The following is a 25742-nucleotide window of genomic DNA, read 5'->3' as shown; positions in this document are numbered from 1 at the left end:
GTGATGCCGTGCAGTCTTATTTATTATTTGGTGAGGTTGAGAGTAAAAGCACGAAGGGTGATGTCGTGCAATTTTCCTTGTTGTTTTAATTGTTTAATTCGTTTAAGGATTTCCGGTTTAATTATGTCTTTTCATTATTCTCACTCTTTATGTTGTATTCTCCTACTATATGTTCCACTCCCATTATTTCTGCGTTATTTCTTTATTTACTGTTGTTGCCACTAGCATGATTATACTGTTCAGGTTATATGTGGGTGTCTTGTCCTAGCCTCGTCACTACTTCGCTGAGGTTAGGCTCGATACTTACTAGTACATGAGGTCGGTTGTACTGATACTGCACTCTACACTTTCTGTGCATACTTTGATATCGGTTCGGGTTGATCGAGATTTTGCTATTGGCCCGTTGTTCGGAGACTCAAGGTGGATCTGTCGGCGTTCACAGACCTTAAAGTCCCCGCCTATCTTTTATGTTCTACTGTTTCTTTCATTCAGACAATTGTATTTCTTTCAGATTATTACTTGTAGTAAATTCTAGAATGCTCGTGAATTGTGACTCCAGATCCGGGTGGTAGTAATTAATACAGTTTTATAATATTTCGCACTTATTATATTTCATCTTAGTTAATTATTGTTAATTACTGAATGAAAATAAGGAATTGGTTAATGATTCTCTAACGTTGGCTTTCCTTGCAAGTAAAATGTTAGGCGTCATCACGGTCCCGTAGGTGAGAAATTTCGGGTCGTGACAACAAATTACAGATAAGGTTTGACTTTTCTGAAACAGAGGACAAGTCGAAAGAATTTATTTTAAATGCTCAAAAATATTCTTGTATCTAAACTATTTCCACGAATTAATGCAAGGGCGAGATCATAACTCATGATCGTAATGATTTTTACCCACAGTAATCATTGCGATTATCGTCTATGTATTTGGATTTGGAGGGTATATATGCTTTCGAAACTATACAAAGAATTTTCAGTGAGCAACCGATGGATTTATTTGGAACCTAACCCAGACAAGTTAAATGTCGGAATATTTAATTTTGATACAAATTTGATACATCTATAACAATATATAAACTAAAAACAGATTTTATACGACTAATTATATAGTATACAACTTTTTTATAACTTATTTACAACTTTCATATATTCTTTTTACCCAATTAAATACAACTACAACATCATACAACTTAAATACAATTTTCATACAACTTTTATACGATATGTCTTTTGTATGTACTTTGTATATATTCTGTATGCGACGCGTTCTTCTTCCTCTCGGAAATTTCAATCAAACATTCCCTTTTTAATACAATTTTGATACATATCCACAACTTTATGTAAAAAGATAGTATTTATAACTTAACTACAAATTTCATATAATGATTCGTACATTATACAACTATTTTTTTAACTTTCATACAATATTCAAATAAAAAATATACAACTACAATATAATACAATTTACATATAACTAAAATACAACTTTAATACAATTTCGTAAGTATATTGTATGTCATGTCTTCTTCTTCGAGTTTCAATATGACATTCAGCCAAAATCAAGTCTAATCTTCACCAAACACCATCAAAATAGAGATATAAACGCCAAAGAATATTTTTAATTGCTTGCAACAATACCCAATCAAAATAAATAATAGTTTTTGAAAATTCAAATTCGAATTTAAAGCTTCGAGGATTTTTAATGGATGTCAATGGTGGAGAATCAAATATCTTCAAAATTTATTGATTGATAATTTTAATCAGTGTTTTAAAAGGCATGGGTGTAAGACGAGGCGTTTTACATATGCCTCAGCGGGGCGTAAGCCCCATATGTATTTAATTTTTAATATTTTATAAAATAATATAATGACAGTTAATATGTATAAACAGGTAAAATTGAATAAAAATTCAAGAAAACTATATATATGTGTGCTCCATCCCCACAAAAAAACTAATCAAAACAATATATTATACGTTACTTACAAGCACAAGTAATTTGAGTCTAAAAGAACAAAGTTTTATATATGCAGGAACAAAAATGATGATTAACCTACAATTTGAACTTTGAATTTGCTGCTATGAAGAAAAATATAGTTCTCTTTGTATTTGTAAAAAAAAATTAAATATTCGGTGCTTCTGGGAGATATTAGTAGACTAGCGGACAAGATAAAAAATTGGAAAAATCATGAATTAGGGCTTAAATCAATAAAAAAAAGTTCTTTACTTTTAAATTTAATACTTTTGAGTTCCTTTTTAAACCTTTCGAGTAATTACCAAACAGACTTTTGAGAATTTGAGTATTATACGAAGGAATAATTCAATAAATTTTATTTTAATTTGAAAAAGTCTCTAGGGCTTACTCATTACTAAAAAAACGCGCCCGATCGCCCGGGCGTACGTCCCAAATTGTGGGGCGTACGCCTCTTGAAACTTTCGCCCCACACCATCGCCCCGGGGTATTTTTGGTACACCTTGCCCCATAAATGCTTTTTAAAACAGAGATTTTAATTCGAACACCAATTGTGCAACATGAAAGGAAATTGCTAAGTTAAACTATATATTATAACAACTGAAATTCATTGATGAATTCCCTGGGGAAAAAAAGGGGATGAAAAGTAGAGAAAACGAAGGAAGAAAATTGAAGAAAGGACATAGACGGAGAGAGAAAAAGAGAGAGACGGAGAGATAGAGCAGGGATGAAATTCCCTATTCAATTCATAATATAAATGGATACTCATTTATAATTAATTTATATATAATTGGTAAACTGTATATGCCGATGTAATTAAGTGAAAATTTGATTAGGGAAGGTAATAAAGTTTCATATATAGTTTATGAAGGTAAAAATCCCAAAAAGTTTTAGTACAACATATATTTTAGAAGCTACCACCTAACAAAATTTCTGTTGGACGACTATGGTGCCTTGGACAGCTTACGTGCAACTCGACTCAGGGGCGAATATAGTTTACGGACATTGGGTTCACTGAATCTAATTCTTTTGACATGGAACACGTATTTATGTGTAAAATCCACTAAAACAATTAGTATTTATGAACTCATAATTTTTTTTAAAAATATAGGTTTAATGCTGAAAATCTTAAAGATTAACCCATAGAGTTTAAATCTTCATATCCGCTATCTTCCAACATCATAGGTACAACGTAGTGTTTGTTGCCTAAAAAACCCTTTCAATCTTATTTGAATTGATGATGATTTTGACCTTTGAGGATGGTTTTGACAAATACAACTCTCAAGTACAGGATGTTAGCACAAAATAATAGTTGATCTTTTACATTAATTTTTAGGGTAAAGGGCCAAACATATAACTGTACTTTTGAAAAATATTTAAATATATCCTTCGTTATACTATGAGTCCAAATATATCACTGCAGCAATACTTTGGGTTCAAATATATCACTCATTTAAACGGAGAGACACGTGTCATTGCCCTATTGGCCAATTCTAAATATCTCCTAATTAATTAAAAAGACTCATACTCATTACCCATACCCGAAAAATAATTTTCTAAAGCATTTTTTTTTTGTAAAAATTAGAAAAAACTGAAATTATTCTTACTAAAAACTGAAAAAATGAAAATATTTTTCTTTCCAGTTTTTATAATTTTTTTTTAAAAAAAAGCTGAAAAATATTTTCTAAAGCAATTTTTTTGTAAAAACTGAAAAATAATTTTCTAAAGCAATTTTTTTTGTAAAGCAATTTTCTAAAGAAATTGTTTTTTTAAAAACTGGAAAAAAAATCAGTTTTCAGTTTTTACAAAAAAAAAAATTCAGTTTTTTTTTAAAACAATATTTTTGTAAAAACTGAAAAACAAAAAATCATTTTTTTCAGTTTTTAGTTAAAATAACTTCAGTTTTGTTTTTCCTGTTTTTACAAAAAATAATTCTTTAGAAAATACTTTTCAGTTTATTTTAAAGCAATTAATTTTTGTAAAAACTGAAAAAAAAAATATTTTCGTTTTTTTCAGTTTTTAGTAAAAATAATTTCAGTTTTTTTCAATTTTTGCAAAAAATTGCTTTAGAAAATTATTTTTCGGGTATGGGTAATGGGTATGGTTATGGGTATGAGTCTTGTTAATTAATTAGGAGATATTTAGAATTGATCAATAGGACGATGACATATGTCCCTCCGTTTAAATGAGGGGTATATTTGAACCCAAAGTATAGCTGCAGGGATATATTTGAACTCATAGTATAACGAATGATATATTTAAATATTTTTCGAAAGTACAAGGGTATATTTGGCCATTTTCCCTAAATTTTATCACTTAATGATAGTTAATTAATTTATTAATTTATTAATTTGCGGCTTGTGTTCCTCTTGGAAATAAATTGTATCGCGTACTTGCTTCGATGGCTGGAATAGCACCCAAAATGTGCTCCTTTCATATTACCTCTGAGTTTTTGGCTCCATTGTTTTACTTTGCATTTGGTTGGATGAAAACGATGTCCATAACGATGGATTCTGCGGAAAATAGCTTATTTTGCAACATCATTTTTGGAATATCTTCTAGTGTTTAGTTGAGGGTAAAAATAGACGAAGTGTTATAACTATACAAAGTGCAAGGATACAAAGATCGCATTTTGGTAATACTTCAGCATTTTAGGTTGACAGAACTATTTTAATGCTGCCTGAAGCAACTGATAGAGCTGAAATCTGTAATGAAAATGACAACAACAACAACAACAACTAACCCAGTTTGATCCCAACAGGTGGGGTCTGGGAAAGGTAGTCTGTACGCAGATCTTACCCCTGCCTAATGCAGGTAGAGAGACTGTTTTCAATAGACCCTCGGCTCAAGAAGGGCAAGAAGAAAAAGAGGAAAGCAAGGAAGGAAGAAAGATGGAAGAGAAAAGAAAAAGGGAGAGATAAATGATAAGTAGTACCCAATAATAGCAACAGAAAAATACAATACAGGAGGCGAACAAAATCACATAACGTAATAAAAATCTAAGAATATGAAGAGACAAGCATGCTACTAAGACTATTGGCGAACAACTATAAACTACCAACTAACCTTCTACCTTAATCCTCAACCTCCACACCCTCTTATCAAGGGTCAAGTAAGCAATTCATAAATTCATTACACACATAACTGTAATGAAAATGACTACAATTCATAAATTCTGGGAAATCATTTTCATCCAGTTGGTGGAAAACATATATTTCGTGAAACATTTATAATGTAAGCAAACATTAGAAATACTTCATTAAAGAAAACGATTTCCAGACATCAAATACCTCATCTTTCCGTATAATACTTTCTGTCGTCTGGTAGTTAATAGATATACACACAACATCATGAACTAAAACAGATGCTAGACGGCTACAGGAAGTACGATGGCCATTGGCAGAGAAGTTTCCTATACTCTTTAAGACAGAAGAGGGAAGTTTCTGTTGATCAATTTACCAGTAAATCCATTGAAAGATATCTATTAACCACTTCCCTCCCATTATACATGTAGAAGTACAGAAAGCAAAGTTGACTAAACAATTTGGACCCTTCATGCCCCCCCCTACTCATACAAATACAATCATTCTTGACTTTTAAAAACTGTAAACAAAATTGTGACATTTGATTGCTGCGCTGTAATCAAATGATTAGTCTGTCTCCTGCCACTCGATATCTACCAACGAATCAATTATCTTTGCTTGGTGTACATTTCTTTCTGTGTTTGTTTTTATTAATTTTCACAAACCTCCGGCTTGATTTGTCAAGGCCACTGCTACCCAACGAGAAGCTCCCTCCACCACCAAATTCTTGACTGCTTGATGCTGCAAATGGAGAAGAATTCTGAGAAGCAGCCTGAACTAGACTGCTTGATGCTGCAAATGGAAAAGAATTCTGAGGTGCAGTCTGACTCTGTTGACCTCCAAACTGGAATGTACTAGGTGTTGAACCAAATACAAAGCCACCTGGAGAGGGCGAGACGGAAGGTTGACCAAAGGAAACTGCCGGTGCAGGAGCCTGCATAAGATCCTCAGCCATGCTGTCTTCCATGTTATCATTGTTTCCAGGGGACGCAGCAAAAGCTGAAGCAGAATTACCAAACATGGGCTGAGAAGATGAATTTGTGGAAGAAGCTGAACCAAATAGAAAAGCAGAACCACTTGCAGCGCTGGGTGTTGCTCCAAAGACCACCGGAGAAGTGCTTGGAGTAGCAAAAGAAGATGAAGATGCTCCAAATGTAAACCCAGAGAGGGCAGAAGAACTAAATGGGGAAGTGAAGCCAGGAGATTTATGGGGCTGCAAACTGGATCCAAAATTTCCAGCAGTGCTAGAGGCTTGTGAAGAGGCCGAAGTGGCACCGAAGGTGAATGGGCTAGCATTGACTGTGCTACCGGCATTTGTCAAGGAAGATGAAGAATTAGCACCAAAATTGAAGATGCCAGGAGTAGCACTAGTGGAGGTGTTGACAGCATTTGTAGGGGAAGTTGAAGAACTACCACCAAAATTAAATATATTGGGGGTAGTACTGCTGGAGATGTTAACAGCATTTGTTGAGGAAGCTAAAGAACTACCACCAAAATTAAATATATTGGGGGTAGTACTGCTGGAGATGTTAACAGCATTTGTTGAGGAAGCTAAAGAACTACCACCAAAATTGAATGTCCCAGGAGTAGCGCTGCTGGAGGTGGCAGGTGCACTGGTTTCCGAAGCAGGAGCTGCAGAACTGCCACTAAAAGCAAATGCCAACGGGGCCGTGCCATTTATAGACCCAGTTAACCTGCCTGCTGCACTGGAAGCTGACGAACTAGCACCAAAATTAAATATTCCAGAAACAGCATTGCTGGTGCCAACTAGGTTGTTTTTCGAAGGAGAAGCAGAAACTTGGCCAGTAGTACCAGGTGCAGAACCAAACACGGGAAAGTTTGCTATGGATGGTGATGAACCGAAATGAGCAGGCATGCTCCCAGAGACGACAGAAGTGCCAGATCCAGCAACAGAGGTCTGTGCACTAACAAGTGATTCACCTCCTGTACTAAAAACAGAACCCTGAGACTGTGCACTAACAAGTGACTCACCTCCTGTACTAAAAACAGAACCCTGAGACTGTGTACTACCTGCAGTAACCACTGACATTACTGATGAACTAAAACCAGAGATACTATTTCCAGAGCCTGTAGCTGCAAAAGACGCAACCACAAAAGGTGAACTCTTCAAATTGCCAAAAGTAGTTCCAGTCTCGGATTTGGCTTTCACGTCTGTAGTTTCTGCGGTGGAAGTTGTTGATGGTGCTGAAACTGTTTCTGAAGAAACTCCAAAAAAACCAAATTTGATAGGAGGTTCCTTGGAAACTGAGGATGCTGCACTAGAACCAAAGAGACTGCTCGCGGAAGCGGTAGAACTGCCTGTTGTGGCACCAATCATACTCACAATGCTCGTCAAAGGGGCAAAAATATTTGAGCTACTAGTAAGAAATACCATTTGTAAAATTACCTGACAACAAGGCAGAGGTGGTTGAGATAGCAGGACTAGGAGCAAATAGTCCATTACTTAAACTTGAAGTGCTGGATGGAGCACCTAATGAGAAAATACCACTAGTTGATATTGAACTTGATGGACCAGATGATAATGCTTCTAATTTGCCATTGCTGTCCGCAGCCTTCTGTGAGTTATCCAGCTGAAAAGGATTAGGCCGAGCATCAGTTGGGCTGGACGCTAGATTGGATACGCTGCAGACATTTCAACAAATTTCAGATGCACTTTCAGGTAGTATAAACTAGGGTGCACAAAACACAGAAGAATGGACTGTTTTTCCAACTACTCCCTAACAGCTAACTAGTAAAACATTCTGAAACCTGTCATCATCTTCTCTCCACACAAACTACAGCAACTGCTAGACCACACTCTTGGATGCAAAAGTTCTTATTTTTTTGCTAATCACGAGAAACAATTTCCTCTTGGGTTTCCTTTACTCATCAACCACATTGAAAAACAAAACTACTATTCTTACATGAATTGATAGTGGATGAGTGATAATAAGAAGAATATCGGATACTTAAGACACATGAGATAGCAGGTAGTTGCAGTGAACAAATTGTAAATGTCAGCATGATACTCGGCAATAATTTCTCTTCTTTCGTCTTTGTGCACTACAAATTTAGGGTTCAAGAAGCTTGAAATGACCCCGAAATCATAACACAAACTCAGAACTAAGCATGCTTCATCACTTTTGTAATAAATTTGAAAAACAAAATACAAGCTCTCATCCACCTTAGAATTCTTCAGAAGCTTACAATTCAACATTTAATTGCTTATCTTTTTGGTTGACTACTGACCTTTGTCAACCATTGCATTTCACAGTTATATTGAGAAATTAATTCGTATACCACATCTATTTCAGATAAAATAGTTTGCACTTCGCAGATTTAAATTAAATTTCAAAAGGGGGAAAAGAACCAACACTAGTTCCCCTGAGCCTGTTTGGCCAAGCTTCTGGGAGGTCAAAAGTGCTTGTTTGCCAAAAGTACTTAATTTGGAAATATGAGGTATTTGGTCAAAACAGAGAAGTACTTTTGAGCAGCAGCAGAAGCAGTTTTTCTGCTTTGGGAAGAAGCTACAAATTCTAGCTTCCAAGAAGCAGTAGTACAAAATAATTTTTTCATGACAAAAATATCCTTACCATAAAATTATATTTCCAAAATTATCCCTTATTAATTTAACTTTTTACTTTTTTTTATCTCTACTATCCCTTTTTTCTCTTTTTTATTTTTACCGTATTTTTATTCTTCTTCACTTGGAATAATCTCTCTACTATAAATAGATCTCTTCTTTTCTCTTCCGTCGTTTCTTCTTTTCTTCGTTTCCTATTACTCTTTGAAATAACAAGGTTAATCACCAAATTCAAGCACTTTCGTCATTAGGTAAGATTTCTTTTTTTCTTTCATAATGTACCTATATTATAGGATCTCCAGTTTGTAGTTTTATTTATATTTGGTTTGGCGTGCATGCATGTAATATAGTTAACATAATGCAATACTACCTAGTTTGTAATTTTGTCAAGAACTGACAGTGTTTTTCAAACATGTAACTTGTAAGCACATATGTTCCTACAAATATTATTGCTTTTATATACTTATATTTTATATTGATTAAAATCTTTAATATATTATTACTTTATGTTTTTACTATAATTGCATAAAAATAAAATAAAAATTAATTAAATTCTTTTATAATACATATTAAAAAAATTCTTTATTAAATAATGCTAATTGTAAACTAAACCTTCACAATTTTTTATAGTAATTTGGCACTCAAAGTACTTTTTGGAAAGATTGCCCAAGCACAATTTGTCAAATATCGCAAAAGGTACTTCTCAAACGAATTGGCCAAACACAAACTACTAATCTTCAAAAGTACTTTTTTGAGAAGTACTTTTTAAAATGCATCTCAAGGAAATGCATCAAGTGCAAACAACAGCTAGGAAATGCATCTCAAGGAAACAAAGTGTTCCAGACCCATATATATTGAGAAGTACAACTAGGATATCACTAGAAATAAGGTTGTCACAGCAAGATATTTGCAACAGAAGGGAACAGATAGCTACAAACACTATTATCAGAACAAATAAATGAAAGCATCAGATGATAAAATGGTTAGAATATTGTTGATCATATTTAGGAGTATATTATAGCAAGAACTAACCTGCTCGAGCTTCCTGGCTTTGACCCAGTGACTTGGGTTGATGACGAAAATACAAATGGTGGAACCTTGTCAACATTTGTCTCCTTGTTAGACGCCGTTGCTAGTGATTGGGAACCTGCAATAGGCAGGAAAATGGTGTTCTTGACAGCGGTGGCACCACTATCAGGAGTCTCTGTATCAGATTTTTTGCCTAAAACACCAGAAGGTGTCCTTACTTCCAGCAAAGCAGCAGGTTTGCTCGTGGGTTCAGCAGCACATAATGGCTTCTGGTCCGCAGCAGATATTTCCAGCTTCCCTCTCCCTTCAGCTAATTGAGATGAAGGCCCATTAGAGTTTATGTCCTCTTCTAGCTCAAAAGAATCCTGTAGAACGCACCACAACAGACACGATAAAAAGGAATGTCAACCATCTAAATGGCAATGGCCAGTGAAGACCTGAACCTCAAAAGAACCGTAAAGGCATAGACGGATAAGAACAAAATAGCAAAGCAGTCCGCAAATTGAATTCATAATGGCCAGTGAAGCAGCTAAAGTCACACAAAAGAAACAAGCAAATAATATATCACACCTACATAAATGCTAATACCAGAATAGTGGTGGCAATGATTATAGAGCAGAATTAAATAACTAACAAAATGATCACATGGATCTCTACAACGGGAGAGAACTTTATCTATAGAAAAATAACCATTCATACACAGAAGATTATTTTCCAAAAATAAGTACAATATGAAGTTGTCAGCAGTATCCACGAAAAAAGCACTATCCAATGTCAATTTAAAACTTGTTAAAGACTTAAAGTCTAAGGATCTACATGCAGTGAGAAAAAAAATGCTCACCTCGTGTGCACTCATCTTAAAAGCTCGTTTCTTGGGAGGAGGTTGAGTTGCAGACTTGTTTACCGTGGAATTGGTTTCAACAGTGGGTTGAGTATCTTTAAATGAAAAGATTGTGTCGTTTTTTCCTTTAGCAGCTGACTCGCTAGCAGAACTACGCCCATTTTGTTCAATTTCCCCTTGCTTCGGTTCACGGGGATTGGGAGGAAATATTTTAGACCAGTTCTCCAGCTTATAGCTATCGTGTGCGCTCTGCAGCAGCTTGGGTGAATCCAAATCCTCCAAGCTTCTAAGAGCTCGTCCATGAAGCATGTTAGGTGTCAGTTTATTCTCTTTCCCTGCAGCTAATTTGGATTCTGATGATTTTCCCTTTGGGGTCATCTTTTCGAGATGCTCCAATATCTTTGCAGCAGTCTCACTGGACTTTGGAGGAACAGCAATATGCCTTGTAGGCGTGGTTTTATTATCTTGGACATCTCCAACAACTTTTGATACCTCCGGATGCAGGTTGCTGGCTGAAGCAACTCCAGCACTGGGACGTGAAACTCCAAAAGATAGAAGATTAGGTTTCTGCCTAATCCTACGCATAGGACCAACAGATCCAAGATCATCATCCAGAACATAGCTTCTTCGTTTAAGGGCCTGAAAGAGTGAAAAATTACAAACTAAATAAGCAAATAAGGAAAAGAAGTGAAAAGAATAAGCTCATTTGATGATAACACAGGTACACAACGCAAAGGAGTTCAGAACAACATAGTAATCTGTAAATAAATACCTGTTTAGAACCAAAAAGTACTTCGTGCTCCGACACTGACCTAGATGATGAACACCCACCATTGACATAATTTGTCAAGCTGGTAGCCTGGTAGTAGACCAATTTTAAAACAAAAAAGTTCAGTCACACATAAAACGATTTCCAAGATCGAAGTAAGCAGAAAACAAACAAACCTTCTGAACCTCAGTTTGACGAACTCTAGAGTATGGCGTACGAGCCATGCTGTATATAGCAGATCTGCCATGAGATCTTGGAGTGGTAAACCCATTTTCTCGAACCCCGAGAAGACCAGCAGTCCTAGTTGTTGCTGATGGAAGAGGTGATTTTTGGACATACTGTACATTTCTTAGCAGAGGTGTATCTTCTCTCACAGCTTGACTACGCGTGCTCAGCATTGACGGCGACACCTTTGATGACCTACTCCCCATGTAAGCTTTTGCAAGCTCAGCAGGGGATGCAATATCATCTTCAAGAATCTGGAAAGATGAACCATAAATATGTCAGGCTACCAAGAATCTATTCGATTCTGGCAAAGTCAACAGATTGAGTATCCAGAGAAAATAGTCAGAAACGAACACGAGAGAATAGGATCTAACCCTGGAATTCGTGACAGGAATTGCGACAACTCCACCGGATGTAACCTTCACAGACCTATTTCCTTCCATCAAGCGGCTCGAAGAATCCAATGCATGTCTAGATAGAATGGCCTCGGCTCTTTTCTCCTCATCTCCCATAGGCACGTCTGCAGCTTTTGAGCGCAAAAGTTCTGTCAAGCGATTAATCTCAGTTCTGCGCACACAACACTTCATGTTAGTAAACATCCACCTTGAAATCGAGCAACAGAAAATTCCACTAAACACTATCTAATGACAGTAATTATACAGCAAGGAGAATTGTACATCATAATTTATATGCAGACGACACCCGTCCACCTTGAAATCGAGCAACAGAAAATTCCACTAAACACTATCTAATGACAGTAATTATACAGCAAGGAGAATTGTACATCATAATTTATATGCAGACGACACCCTCTTGTGTCAAGCAGAAAGAAAAGGAAAATCTTTTTTTAGGTAATTCTGCTGGTTTTTTAAGGGATAACTAGCCCTTACATAAACTTATCAAAAAGTCACTGATTCCTGGTCAATGAAGCATGCAACATACTAAGACTGGAAGATATATCAGGATGCAAGGTAGGAATAATACCTGGGCATGCCACAAAGGATTGTAGGTAAATGTGAAAGGAAATTGGCAAATTGGAAAGACGATACTTGTCATTGGGAGGTAAATCGGTACTTATCAGTGTTTTTAAATCCATCATTTTGTCGGTCAAAGCAGTGAAGCAATGCAAAATGAGGCAGATGTACATAAGACAGATCAAATGATAGAATTTATTAGTTCAATAAATGTGCAGTAATACTGATTTTTTGTTATTTTGTAATGCAGAGGCCCAGCACCACTAGAGGCTGGAAGAAGAAGATTTTACGTTACTTCATCAAAAGAAAAACAGATGCTTCTACAACGACTAGTTACCAGAATTTCTGGAAAGGGGTTATCATAAAGTTCTTTTTTAGGTGACCCAGTCAATTATCACAAATCTTACCTTGTAAATGTCTTCTGTTTCAACAGCTGCTCAAGCTCTGAGAACGTGTCGTCCCCCAAGCTGCATGCAGCATGGTCATCTCCTTGTCCTGCTACCACTAGTGCTCCAGTATACTCCTTCACAGAGAGGAAGAAATGTTCCCCCGAGGGGACACTTTTATCAGCATTGACCAATATACATCTAAGGTAGAGCATACATTTCTTAATAGCAGTGCTCTCAAAAGCAAAGCGCCCAGAGGTGTGACAAAGTTCATGGGGCTTGAGGTGAAAAGTCATAAGTGAAGCGCATAATATACGAAAAATTAATAATACCAAACATATATGAATTTAGTACTATATTACTCAAATTGTAACTAAAATAGCTAATTTCAGCATCAAATATACAGTAATACTGATATTGTTCCAACTCCTCCAGATTGAGATCCAAAGACCATCCAGATTTTTCGTTTTATCACTTTGCACGTCATTGTTTGGAGCACAGATTTCTCCAAGGGGCGTGACTTCAACCTGGAAACAATAACTCCTTGCTTTGCATAGGCTTGAGCAAGAAAGCGATGACTTCAACAAAACTACTTAATGGACAAATTATTGAGCTCTTTTGGACCCATGGTCACTAAAAGAAAGGATGACAGTCAGCACGGAAGGAATACAAAAGTTGCCAATTAGGAAACAGATGATCCACATAATCAAAAATCAGTACATCAGCACAATGATCCCACAAGAATAGCATGGGGATGTTATCAGCTTTCATCATAAATTTTGAGTGAAACATACATTTCTTAATAGATTATGATTATAGCAGGAAAAACAAAAAAAAATACACAGGCTGCAATGTCTTGGAAGACATATAATCACATAATCAATTATAAGGCACCATAGCTTTGAGAACAAAATTCAAGAATAATAAACTTACATTGGGACTTGACTCCTGACGCAGATCCTTTGATTCTTGGTTTGGTCCTGTTTATATCAAAATGAAATCATGTCTCAAATGAAGTCATTGGTGAAAGCAGAATGCTACTAGTACACCATTCAAAGATTACTTCAGTTCAATAATATCAATCCATAAACTACATCTTAATTCCAATTTATTTGGTCTCAAACAAAGGTATCATCCCAACAGAAACTATCGCCACTTCCAACCAAACAACTGAATAGCCAGTGGGTTTCTCAGCTGACAACAATGATCAGATGGAAGGAGAAAGGAACATCTAAGTTGACTCAACAAGGTCAAAAAGATTCTCTAGTTCAGCCACAAGCAGCCAATTCTATGAAAATAGTTCAATCCGCATCTGTAAAAATGTACAGCTCACCGTCCCTTCCAGTGCTTTCTCAACTAATTCTATAAAACCTTAAGAGTAGTAAAAATTCAAAAGAATTTCATACAAAAGTCAAACCCCATAACGATCTCGAACATGGTAAGAACTCTAGCCTCAGTCTCAGTGACTATATAAGCTCAAGTAGAAAGACCTAAAAATTGTCTATTTCATTAGAACCCCATAACAATTACAAACAAGGTAAAATAAAAACTCCATCCTCGCAACTATATAAGCTCGAGTAGCAAGCAGAAACAATCATATATTAAAGTCAAGCCTCATAACGATATCAAACATGGTAAAAACTCCACCCACTTAACTATACAAGCTCAAGCAGCAGCACAAATCAGTAATCAACTGTTCTGCTGCATACCCCAATGAACACAACTATCAGTTTCTCAAGTTTCGTAGTTAGACAAAGCAATACTACCAATTGGAAGCTCTAAATCTCAAACTATATCCCTAAAGAACCCAAAATTTGCAGCTACAAATCACAGACGACGAAAGACAATTATTTTCAAACATCAATTTATCATTGAACAACCAACATACATTCAGATCCAATCATCATGAAAAAACTCATCCTTTCTTCCTCCAACAAAAATCAAACTAACTCTTCAAAATCCTCATAAATATCCAATCTTTCTCACTACATGAGACCAATAGTACTAAAACTACCGCCTAGCAAAATAACTCTTGAAAATCCTCCAAACTATCCAATATTTTCCACTAAATGAGACCAATAATCACATTAATCGATAAATCACGCAATTATATATATCAATATACGGTAGAAAATGTTTAAAAAAATCACACAGGGAGAGTAAAAACCTGGAGGTGGAGGTAATGGCGTGGGGGAAGGGGGGAGGCGCTTTTGGAATATGGAGGAAAAGAAGCGTTGAGCGCCGGAAGTTATGAGCTTTGATGCGGGGTCCACCACGAGCTTAGTAAGCCAACTAGAGTTTCGAAGTGCCGTCGGTGGACGATCGTACGGAGTATTATTCTGGTTCCGACGTAACGGCCTTTTCCTAAACTTTCCTCCGGCTCCTCCTCCTTCGTATGCTGCCGCCGTCGCCGTGCCGTCGCCCGCCGTTGCCATTTTACTGAAAGAGAAGAGAGAGAGAACACCGCACCGAGTACCAAAATTGGAGAGAGAAAGAAATGGAGAGATGGGAAAATTAGGGTTTTATTTTCGTTGGACAGACACAGAAAGCGATGCCCGTTATTATTATTTTTTAATTTAATGGAATAAGCATTAAGCGCAAAAAGAAAAAAAAACTCCACTACTGTAATATTTTATAAAATAGGGGAAAATAAAATGAATTAAAAATGTGTGGAGTTAAATTTTCTTTTTTAAAAATCTGAGGAGCGTGAGTATCCGTATAATTTGAATGTTGTTAAATTGAGAAAAGTGGGCGGGCCAGTGGGGTGACCAAATTTTGGCGCCTGTGACTGTAATTTTAGTATTGCTAAGCTTGTAGCCTTGGACTGTACTTATCAACTACACAAAGTTACAAATATTTGTGTTTGAGTTTTAAATTTTAAAATAAAATATTATTTTTAACGGGACTCATTTTTTTTTTAGTGAATTTACGGTCTTTATCGTTGAACCAAGACTCCTTTTATTGTTGGGTTCGGCAGTATATATTTATATAGATTTAGTAAATATTTTAATGCAAATGCAGGGTTTCGAAAAAAGTCACTGAGTTCGTCGAACCCGCGTTCACTACCGTAGTTTCGCCCCTAACTCTTACTTCAATAGTACTTACCAAAGTACACTCTGCTGTTGTGAATTGTACCGTGTTTTAGTTTGTTTACAGTAGAATAATAATCCCTTAAATTTGTTCATATTTTTCTTCGATACTATCTTAAATCTGTTTCATTTAAACACTTCAACGTCTCAAATGTGTCATTTAAATACAATGTGCTGACATGTCAAGTGTTTCTCCCATTTCTGTCGCGCATGAAAATCATCCAAAAAGCATACTCCACATACTTCTTGCCGGAAAATGAATAGCTTTGCCAGAAAATTTTCCGTTGAACTTTTCTTTTTCATTTTTCAGATCTGTGGCCCCATATCTTCACCTTCTCCCTCAAACTCCTTCAATATTTTCACACCCAAGCATCGACCAATCCAACCAAACTATCTATTGAAATTGTGGCCAACAAGTTTTGCCAAAACAAAATCAGCAAATTCAGATTGCAAATTAATATCAAGATTTCTCTTTGTAATTTTAAACAAAAGCAAAAGAGCTGGGTTAAGATTATGGGGTGTGAATTTTCATTCAATCTTTACAAAAAGTGATTTTGAGTAGCCATTCAAGAACTTTCCTATCTATGATATTATCATCGATGGCAAGAACATGGACTTCTTTAGAATTCATAGGTGCGCACAAATTCAAATTCATCCATCTTCTCTTCCCTCCACCTCCGTGAATACTATGTTCCTTGTCATGTCTTCCAATCATAAGTTTCCTTTTGAACTTGAAAAACAAACTCAACCCAAAAATATGTTTTGAAAGAACAAGTGGGAAAACAGAATTCTTTCAAGTTTTTGCAACACACAGTAAAAGTCATAATAATTTCTTTGCGATTTCCAGAATATTGCCATTAGGACAAGTTCCAAAGAATTAATATAGCAAAAACGGGTGGGAAGGGGAGAAGAAGCAGCAGCGTGGGGAGGGGAGGGGAGGGGAGGGAAAGGATTTGTAGGAGAAGAATTGTATCGAGGAGGGGAGAGGGTTTTCTGCTATTTTTTTTTTAATTACAATTGTCATTCTTTAATAAAGTTACATGTGTCAGTCATTTATTTGTTCATCTGACACGTCACAAGCGTGTGAATGGCACGCATTTTTGTATTTTGGCCGCCTATCAATTTTGTGTCTAAATGACACATTTTGGCATGGGGTTGAAATCTTCAAAGGACTTAAAATAAAGTGTCTAGGTGAAAAGTGTGGACAAATTTAAGTGATTGACGATGTATTCTGCCTTTGTTTATAATTCAGAAATGTAAGGTTCGATCTCTTTATCCTTTATATATTTAGTTTAATATAAAGTTTTGAACTGCTAACAAGGTTCGAATGCGTTACATGCGTCTAACTTATATATCACGTGTTATCTTATCACTAATCCTAAGTCCTTGAAATTATATTAGATATTGCTCAAACATGTTAGGTGTATTTCATAAAATGTAATATGCACATGAAAAGATGTTAGCTATACTTCATTAAATGTAAGCGTAATCCTGAGTTGATGAGTTAATTCATTAACCTATATTTTTGTTGAATAAAACACATTCTCAGGCAATCGTTGCACTGAATATCTTTTGTGCTATAGAGTTGCATCCATGCACATTGCCCAGCAACATAGTGGTTGAAAGGGCTTTTTTCTTATAACTTTGTCAGTTGTAAAATAAGAGTGGAGGAAGAAGAATAGTATCTCGTGTTATGAACAGTTTGATTTAGTAACTTCGTTCCCTATTTATATGTAGAACTTAAAGACTGTGTCATTATGTAGTAGTCATCTTGTACTACATCAATAGCCAGTGCTACTTTCAATAATCAACGTTGCATGCATGAATCTCAAATTCATTGAAATCTGTTGTATAAATCATCCATTGCCGGCGACTCATACGCAGTGACTTAGTTAAAGGGAACCAACCGGAACCGTATAGCGAAAGCGAGTCTTTGTAGAGCAATTGTCACTGCTTATGGACCCGAAACTAGGTGATCTATCCATGACGAAGATGAAGTTTCCATGAAACTAAGTGGAGGTCCAAATAGATTAATATTGAAAAATCATTGGATGAGTTGTGATTAGGGATGAAATGCTACCTGAACGCGGAGCTAACTAGTTTTCCCGAAATGCATAGAGGCGTAGCACTGGACATCTAGGGTAAAACATTGTTTTACTGCGGACCACGAGAGCAGTACCAAATCGAGGTAAACTGTTAATACTAGATAAAACATGGGTCAAGATCGGCTCGTGAGACAATAGGAGATAAGCTTCATAGGGAAGAGGGAGGGAAATAGCTCATCACAAATCTTCAACTTGGCCAACATCATCCATAATAATTTGGAGTTTCCTAGTGTAAACCCACGGTTAGGGGAAACAAACGGTTTGTATCTTGGAAGATTTGTGAATACATTGATAGTTAGCATCCCCTTGAGTAAATGAAGATTCAAATAAACAGGATGACTAAAAATTGGAGTTGAATATTGTTACTTCCATGTTAAACAAGTTACAGCGTAGGATCACTTCCAGATTAATTAATGCAAATTAAAGGGAAAATTGCACGAGATTGAAAAGAAATGAAAAATGCTGGAAACAATGATGCTGTTTAGCAAAGCACTTGTTTAATACTATACACTCCCAAAAACACAAAAATTTCCACAAGGAAATGAAGAAAAAAATAGACAAACACTAAGGAGGAAAAAAATTTCTCTTTAAAGATCTCTATAGTTTTAGTGCTTCTCTGAATCCAATGCTGAAACTATGCTCTAGACCTTTCTTGCCACCACCAAGCACTGGATTTCCCTTTTGCATCATGGCAACAAACTCATTGTAGTCAATGCGCCCGTCCTGAAAATTTAATAAGAGAATTTGCTATCAACACACTCAATCAGCGCATGTTGCACATGGTAGCATCATCACAATTAATAGGAAAATTCATCATTAAGCCAATATAAACCAATTTGTATAGGAATAACACCGCCATTGTTGGATATCTTCCATTTTCGAGTGAAGACGTTCTTTAGTTCTTTAACAAACGTTTACTATTACTAGGATTCAGACATCTTCTAAGTAGGTCTAATGATGTGAATGCTAAGAAACCAGTATGAATCATGGAATATATGAAGAGGAGAAAGGCAACAAAGCTCTAGTGTTTTTGGAACCAATAACTTGCTTGAAATTCTGTAAAAAGGAAGTAAATCCTTTTAATCCTATCAAAAGTTCCTTGTTGGTGAATTAAATTGCAGCTAGATCCCGATAATTTTGGTGATAAGAGAAACTAGTCTTAATCAGCTATGTTGCGCGGACTCTCCAAAATGTTGCCGCACCCTTGTCGGATCCTCCAAAAATACACTACTTTTGGAGGATCTGACACGCACCCGGCGAAATTTTCGGAGAGTCCGAGCAAGTCCTAAACCATCTTTTTAATATAGGTGGTGTTTGATCCAGATTGCGCGTAAATCGACTAGTAAACCAGACACCCTGTCCAGCCCATAAGCAAAGTTAATGAAAGATAATCCTACCCTCCAAGACTAGAAAAGATTGACTCACACCGAAGTGTTGTAGCTGGGGTTCGAACTCGAGATCTCCGGTTGTTACTCCCATGCCTCAGCCACTTGGCCATTGACTTCACTATGACGACTTACTTATGTTTTCTCTCTGATCAAAACCTTCCCCGAAACCCCTTAAAAAATAGGATTTAATATCAAGTGGTGAGAAATGGGACTTACATTGTCTTGGTCAGCTTCTCTGATCATTTCTTCCATGCGGACATCCCCAATGCCAAATTCTTCACAAGCTTGTTGAAGCTCGTCTGCAGTGATGTAGCCACTCCCATCTTTATCGAAGTAAGAGAAAGCAGCAAAAAGATGATCTTGTCTTTCAATCTTATTCATATGTAATGTTGCAGCTATAAATTCACCATAATCAATTGTTCCACTGTTATCAACATCAGCCTGCAATTTCAGTCAATTTAAAGAGTTACTGAAGTATGCCATCATCTTTGTGTTGGCTGAATAAGAGATTTAAGAATGTCCCAAAGCTAAACCAATCTAAACCTTTGATTATTAACTGATGACAGATTTGGAAATATAAAATATCACAACAATGAAAAGGATAAAGTTAATGAATTTTTGTCTTAATTCTTTCCCTTCCCCAAACAATGAATAGGTCACCAGTACGCCCACTTACAGAAACTTTGATTGCATAAAAAATATGCTATATATCAGTTGGATTAATACAATGGTAGCATCAACCAAAAAGTTTCTTTTGCAGTAAGTTACATATCTTCAGAGCTGGATCAAGGACTAATAAGAGACTTACCGCCTGCATAAGATCATAGATCTCGGACTCCTTCAGATTAGAGCCAAATCTTTTTAATCCATCTTTGAGCTCCTCAAAAGTTATTTGACCACTATTATCTGTGTCTATCATCTTGAACATTTCTTTTAGACCAGCAATTTCTTCTTCGGATAGGCTATCGGCAATGACCTGTAACACGTATAACATATCTAATATCTAGCAGACTAGTTTCAACCAATCTATTTTATCTCCAATATGTTCATAAATTAGTATTTGCATATTGATAGACTCACTCTCAAAGCCATTTTCTTGAGCTTGTTCATTGCAGAAAATTGCTTCATTCTACTCAAAACTGCAGAATCCAGAGGCTTATCGGGAGCCACACCATCAACTTGAACCCAAGGATGGCCTGCAAAAGTTTCAATAACGACCCTCAGTGACTATCCAAATTGCTCATCTCAAAAGATGTATGGAATGGAACGGTTGAGTTCATATTGACAGGATTCTAAATAATCGGAAAGGAAAAAATCCAGAAGGCAAGAGTGCACTTTTTCCAGTTACATGATCTAAAGACAGATAATTACACAAGATGATAAGCGTAAGAGATTATAGCAAATTACATTGTAGACGCAATCTTATGGAATATGTACAGATTCTAGTTAGTTTAGTCAATTTGAAAAACTTAATCTTTTCATAAGAGAGAGAGAGAGAGAGAGAGAGGCTTTAAGCCAGCCGCTCTTGTAACAAATCTAGAGATTGATAATCATATCCAAGTATGAAATATTATTGAATTCACCCCCATTAGCTCAGTCGTTATTTACACTTTAAAATCAGAGAAAACTAAACTGTTTAACTACTTACATAAAACTTCATGTGCAGTTAAACGTCTTCTTGGATCTCGAACAAGCATTCTCCTCATCAAGTCTTTTGCACCTTCTGAAATACTTGGCCATGGGTCTGACGTAAAGTCAAGATCACCGTGCAGGACTTGTTCAAATATTCCTTGCTCATTTTCTGTATGATAAAAAAAATGAGTTCAGGAAAACGATAAAAAAAAAAAGATGATACGTGGTTGTAGGGCAGTATTTGATTCCAGAAAATCTTTCCATGTTCCGTTCCATGAACATACTTATGACTTCATTTTTTACTTAAGTGCAATAGTTGACAGACTTGCTTTGAACATACAGTTATCTGGACAATGTACAAACATACACAGATTTCATAACAAAAAAACAAGTCGGTCTCAAAGAATATGCACCAGTTGTGTAATGACTTGGCCCGAATCATCCAGAGTCATCTACCAAGTTTGACCAACTGTCTATACAACCTGGTATTTCTCCTTACACCAAAAATCAAGTAAAGAAAAGAAAAAGGAGGTCCCTTTCATCTGTTCTTGTTTTAGCCAACCGTTACATCAGTCATCTTTCTATTACCGTCCACTTCTCTACCAATGAATAAACCAACAGAACATTTCAGCCTCCTTTGGCCATCACACCATCAATCTTAGCCTGGTAAAACTTTCCTATGGTCCTTAAATACATACTTGCACTTTTATTTCAACAAACTGAAACTCTGTGAATCATTTCTTCATTCATTCTTGCACTCCTTGAATCTGGACAGTAACTAAGTAATTTTAAGTACCAGAACACAATCAGAAGCCAATTCCAAAACAGTTCGCAAGGAGATCTTAAACGAAGTAATAACTTTGCCTATTTAAAATCCAATGAATAATCACACGAATGAATTAATGAAGAAAGAATATGCTACTTGGATTTAAATTGATTTCGTCATCCGTGAGTTTTATAAAACCACTTCCCTTCTTGCACTGGAGGAATAGGTTCACAAAGGGAAAGATCTCAATCTTCTGCACATCTTCCCTTGTGGGGCGCAGCCGGAATTGACACAAACAACGGCAGCAAGAATGAATAGAAATTACTGCCACTCTCTACTAAATTGGGTTAGATTGAGAGGTAGTAGTGAAGAAGTGAAAGAGATGGCTGATAGAGGTGTTGGAATGTCCATGTACTAAAATAATTCAGTAGGATAACAAATGCACATTCTAGGTTTCTTAAAAATGAAATAGAAGTGGAAAAGCAAAGAACTCTAGAGTACAAGATATAGAAGAGCTACAGAATGAAGTGAAAAGAGTCCAACAAGTGCCAATTTTGATGACTTGGGAATCCTTACCAGCCCAGAAAGGAGGTACTCCACTTAATAAGATGTAGATAATTACACCAGCACTCCAAACATCAGCTTCAGGACCATAACGTTTTCGGAGAACTTCTGGTGCAACATAATATGGACTGCCAACAACATCAGTAAATCTGTCACCTGGAAAAGAGAAATATAATAATTAATAAGCAGTTTGGAAAGAATAAATAAGGTCAACATAGAATAAAGGAGAAAAAATGTTAAAATGGATTAGATGGTTGTACAGTGTGTTTTTTAAAGATGCCAACGAGTTCAAAAATCCCAATCAAAGTGACTAAAAGGATAGTATGCATATAAGTCAATATAACAGACTGCTAGTACGATTACGCGTAGAACCTGATTAAAATCCCAATATTATTCTGAGACAGCTTTAGTGAAACAACATTTTGAAGACACCCCAACCCAAACACTAATAACTTCAAATTGTTCACGGTGTGGAAATTTCAACTAATAAAAAGAGGCACTTTAACAGAGAAAGACAATGTCAATCTATCCTATCAATGTGTCCAATGAAGGAAAAGGGTTGGAGTAAAGAATTGGTTCCTTAAAGCCACTGCCACTGGAGATACTTTTTGGACTTCACAAAAAGAAAATCACAATCTTATTTCATGTTTTAGCTATACTGAGCAAAATCATGAAGAACACATTTCAATTTCATGCTTATTCTTTCTAATAGTTTCCGAGCACATTACAACAACAACTACGCCTCAAAGCCAAACAAAGTTGGCGTCGCCGATATGAATCCTCATTTATTTCTTTAAGCTCAACTCATATCATCATGCCAAAATAAAATAATAGTAATAGTGAAAATAAGTTAAATAAATAAGTTAGATTCTGAGCACATTGTGTACCCATCAACTGAGTAAGTATCTCCCAGCAGTTTCAAAGAAGGGATCAAACAGACTACCTGGTTTGAAGAATATCGACAACCCAAAGTCAATTGTTTTGAGAAGTGAATCCTCCTTCTGATCAACAAAAAGAAAATTTTCAGGCTTAAGATCACGATGCATGACGCCAAGAGAATGACAAGCTTCTACAACTCCAACAATAGTCCGGGTAAGCTCAGCTGCTTTTCTTTCAGTATAGTGTCCCCGTTGAATAATCCTATCGAAAAGCTCACCGCCAGCACAGAACTCCATAACAACATGAACAGCTACAGCATCCTCATAAGCACCTTTTATCGATATAACATGAGGATGCCCCGCCAAATGGTGCATTATCTGTACTTCCCTTCTAACATCTTCCACATCATCATCTGTTAACAACTTCCTCTTGGCAATCGACTTGCAAGCATATTCCTTCCCTGTTGCCTTTTCGACACATTTAAATGTAGTTCCAAATTGCCCTTGTCCTAATTTCTTTCCTATACTGAAAAACTCCTTTAAGTTGCCAGTTTTCTTTTGTAACACAGAATCAGTCCTAAGGCCAGCACTTGACACCCTCTTCATTTCAGCAGGCTTTTTGGGCTTTTTTGGTTGTTGTTCCTCTTCTTTCTTTTCTGACTTGGGCATTGTCATTTGCTCCGGTGGCTCTTGAACTGGCAAAGGTGAATCAGGTTCATTAACGGAAATTGGTGTTTCAATTCTAGCACTTTCACCATTAGCGGTGGACGCAGTGTCATCGGGCGACCGGGATCGCCACATTGCTGCTGAAACTGATTGAAAGATTCCATTTTTTGAAATACTTGGTCCTACACAAGTGTTCCCCATTTGTTCCTAAAATTACCCCTATAGTTCCTTCCTACACTCCTCCACAGGGTAGGAGTACACTACCCTCCTCAGACCACTTGTGGAATTATACTGTATGTTGTTGTTGCTGTACTTCCTTCCAACACTAAGATCTTTCTTTTCATAGAGCTCTATAATGTCCCTAGAAATCAACAAGATCTTGATACTTCAACCAAATAATCCAATACCAAAAATAAAGTCAAACTTCTCCTCATTAACTACAAACAAGTCAACAAGAATTCAAATCCAGCACTAATGCTATGCTTACCAAATCAGGATTCAAAATGAGCTGAAAAACAATATCCAAATCCCTGCAACTAACCTTGATATATACAAAATAGAATCAATTAACCAAAAGATTAATCAAAGTTTCCAAGTAATCAAAAGCACAAACATAGTAAATTGATTATAAAGCTTCAACAATCACAAAGAACAAGATAAATCACTAGAAAGAGAATTTGTGCTATGACATGGGAAGGTCAAAGAACTGAGAAAGGAGAAAAAATTGAGATCTTAATTAGAAGAATAAATAGTGAAAACTTAAGCTCAAGAAAGTAAGAATTGGTCTTTAAACTCTTATTGGGTTTTCATTTATTTTAAGGAAAATTGTAGCATTATCATTTGACATACTATATTTACATGCAGCTTAACCATAGATAGAGGGGAAGTTGCTATTATATGTATGTGCTGATGTAACAGTAAATAGTTGTAGTAATTCAGACAAGACTTACAAGAAAAACGCGTTTTGGTCAGATTGTCCAAATTGGCCTAAGATTTTTCCTAGGACTGTTATTTTTAAGCCTTATTGGGATTTGGGTGTCTTTTTGCCATTTATGTCAACTTCGGTTGGTTTTGGCCCAGCTCTTGCATAGTTGTACTCTCCCTTCGCACAAGGTTTTGGCCACTTTCATACCAACTATTTCCCATTGGAACGAACTATATTTAGATACTAGGATTTAACTTGTATACTATAGTGTAAAATATTTTTGCGCCATTAATGCATCTTAATTTATTATAGTGCGTTACCAGTTATATTTTTGTAAGTTATTAATTATAGAAATTTTTAAAAACCAAACAATATAACAATCAAGATATAAAAGTTAAAGCTTATTTTCATGGTACAAAGAACCAAAAACAAACAAACAAACAAATAAATAAATATATGTAACGTTGGCTGAGGCATCCTCTATTACAAATGAGTCGTGGATGATACAATATTTCAATGTTCGTTGAGTTTAAATTCTAGATTCACAATTAAAATTCGACATTCGTTCCATCCATTGATCTTCTTCTTCTTTTTTTGTCATTTTCTCCATTAGTATCAAGTTTGAGAACTCATTTATATATAAGTGTGCGATTTGCTTATGCAGAATTTTGAAGGTGAGAGGTTAAATTTTTTTAACAATTAAATGAAAGTGAAAAAAACCAAATCATATTATTTGAGGAGGGATTTTGAAGGTTAATGCATTATCATTAAATACTCCCCTAATTGTCTGTCAACAAAACCTCCAAATAATTTTTAGAGGTAGATGACATAGTAGCACACGTGCCGTAATGCAGCTTTTATTTCTGT

The 25742-nt window shown here is 36.0% G+C and overlaps 2 protein-coding genes across 4 annotated transcripts; both read right to left on the bottom strand.

Moving 5' to 3' along the window:
• Positions 1-5231: 5231 nt before the first annotated feature.
• Positions 5232-15397, bottom strand: LOC104116447 (nuclear pore complex protein NUP1). Of its 2 annotated transcripts, XM_009627303.4 has the most exons (11): positions 15030-15397; positions 13796-13842; positions 12884-12999; positions 11877-12069; positions 11454-11756; positions 11281-11367; positions 10509-11147; positions 9671-10032; positions 7463-7698; positions 7087-7374; positions 5232-6999 (listed from the first exon to the last, which is right to left on the bottom strand). In XM_009627303.4, the coding sequence occupies exons 1-11, from the start codon at positions 15295-15297 to the stop codon at positions 5660-5662; spliced, it is 3879 nt and encodes a 1292-aa protein (XP_009625598.2). In that variant the 5' UTR covers positions 15298-15397; the 3' UTR covers positions 5232-5659. The 2 variants fall into 2 exon arrangements, with proteins under 2 accessions (XP_009625598.2, XP_009625596.2); XM_009627301.4 differs by having other exon boundaries at positions 5232-7374; positions 15030-15396.
• A 3101-nt stretch (positions 15398-18498) lies between these two features.
• Positions 18499-24950, bottom strand: LOC104116448 (calcium-dependent protein kinase 1-like). Of its 2 annotated transcripts, XM_009627306.4 has the most exons (9): positions 24901-24950; positions 24438-24491; positions 23350-24311; positions 22419-22562; positions 21093-21245; positions 20525-20640; positions 20253-20420; positions 19661-19885; positions 18499-18779 (listed from the first exon to the last, which is right to left on the bottom strand). In XM_009627306.4, the coding sequence occupies exons 3-9, from the start codon at positions 24149-24151 to the stop codon at positions 18654-18656; spliced, it is 1734 nt and encodes a 577-aa protein (XP_009625601.1). In that variant the 5' UTR covers positions 24152-24311; positions 24438-24491; positions 24901-24950; the 3' UTR covers positions 18499-18653. The 2 variants fall into 2 exon arrangements, with proteins under 2 accessions (XP_009625601.1, XP_070031351.1); XM_070175250.1 differs by lacking the exon at positions 24901-24950 and having other exon boundaries at positions 24438-24817.
• Positions 24951-25742: the final 792 nt, after the last annotated feature.

This window comes from Nicotiana tomentosiformis, chromosome 5, assembly GCF_000390325.3.
Source record: "Nicotiana tomentosiformis chromosome 5, ASM39032v3, whole genome shotgun sequence".
In the NCBI taxonomy this organism is placed as follows: Eukaryota; Viridiplantae; Streptophyta; class Magnoliopsida; order Solanales; family Solanaceae; genus Nicotiana; species Nicotiana tomentosiformis.
Note: the sequence above shows the minus strand (reverse complement) of the source record. Positions and strands in the feature narration are given on the sequence as shown.

Excerpts from the sequence above, each read along its gene's own strand:
- LOC104116447 (XM_009627301.4), bottom strand. The coding sequence starts at position 15,297 with ATGGCAACGGCGGGCGACGGCACGGCGACGGCGGCAGCATACGAAGGA. Across the intron at positions 13,843-15,029 it reads GCCATTACCTCCACCTCCAG|GACCAAACCAAGAATCAAAG; the intron begins GTTTTTACTCTC and ends TGATATAAACAG. Across the intron at positions 11,368-11,453 it reads GTCAAACTGAGGTTCAGAAG|GCTACCAGCTTGACAAATTA; the intron begins GTTTGTTTGTTT and ends GTCTACTACCAG.
- LOC104116448 (XM_009627306.4), bottom strand. The coding sequence starts at position 24,151 with ATGGGGAACACTTGTGTAGGACCAAGTATTTCAAAAAATGGAATCTTT. Across the intron at positions 20,421-20,524 it reads TCAAGAAAATGGCTTTGAGA|GTCATTGCCGATAGCCTATC; the intron begins GTGAGTCTATCA and ends TACGTGTTACAG. Across the intron at positions 18,780-19,660 it reads GAGAAGCTGACCAAGACAAT|GACGGGCGCATTGACTACAA; the intron begins GTAAGTCCCATT and ends TTAAATTTTCAG.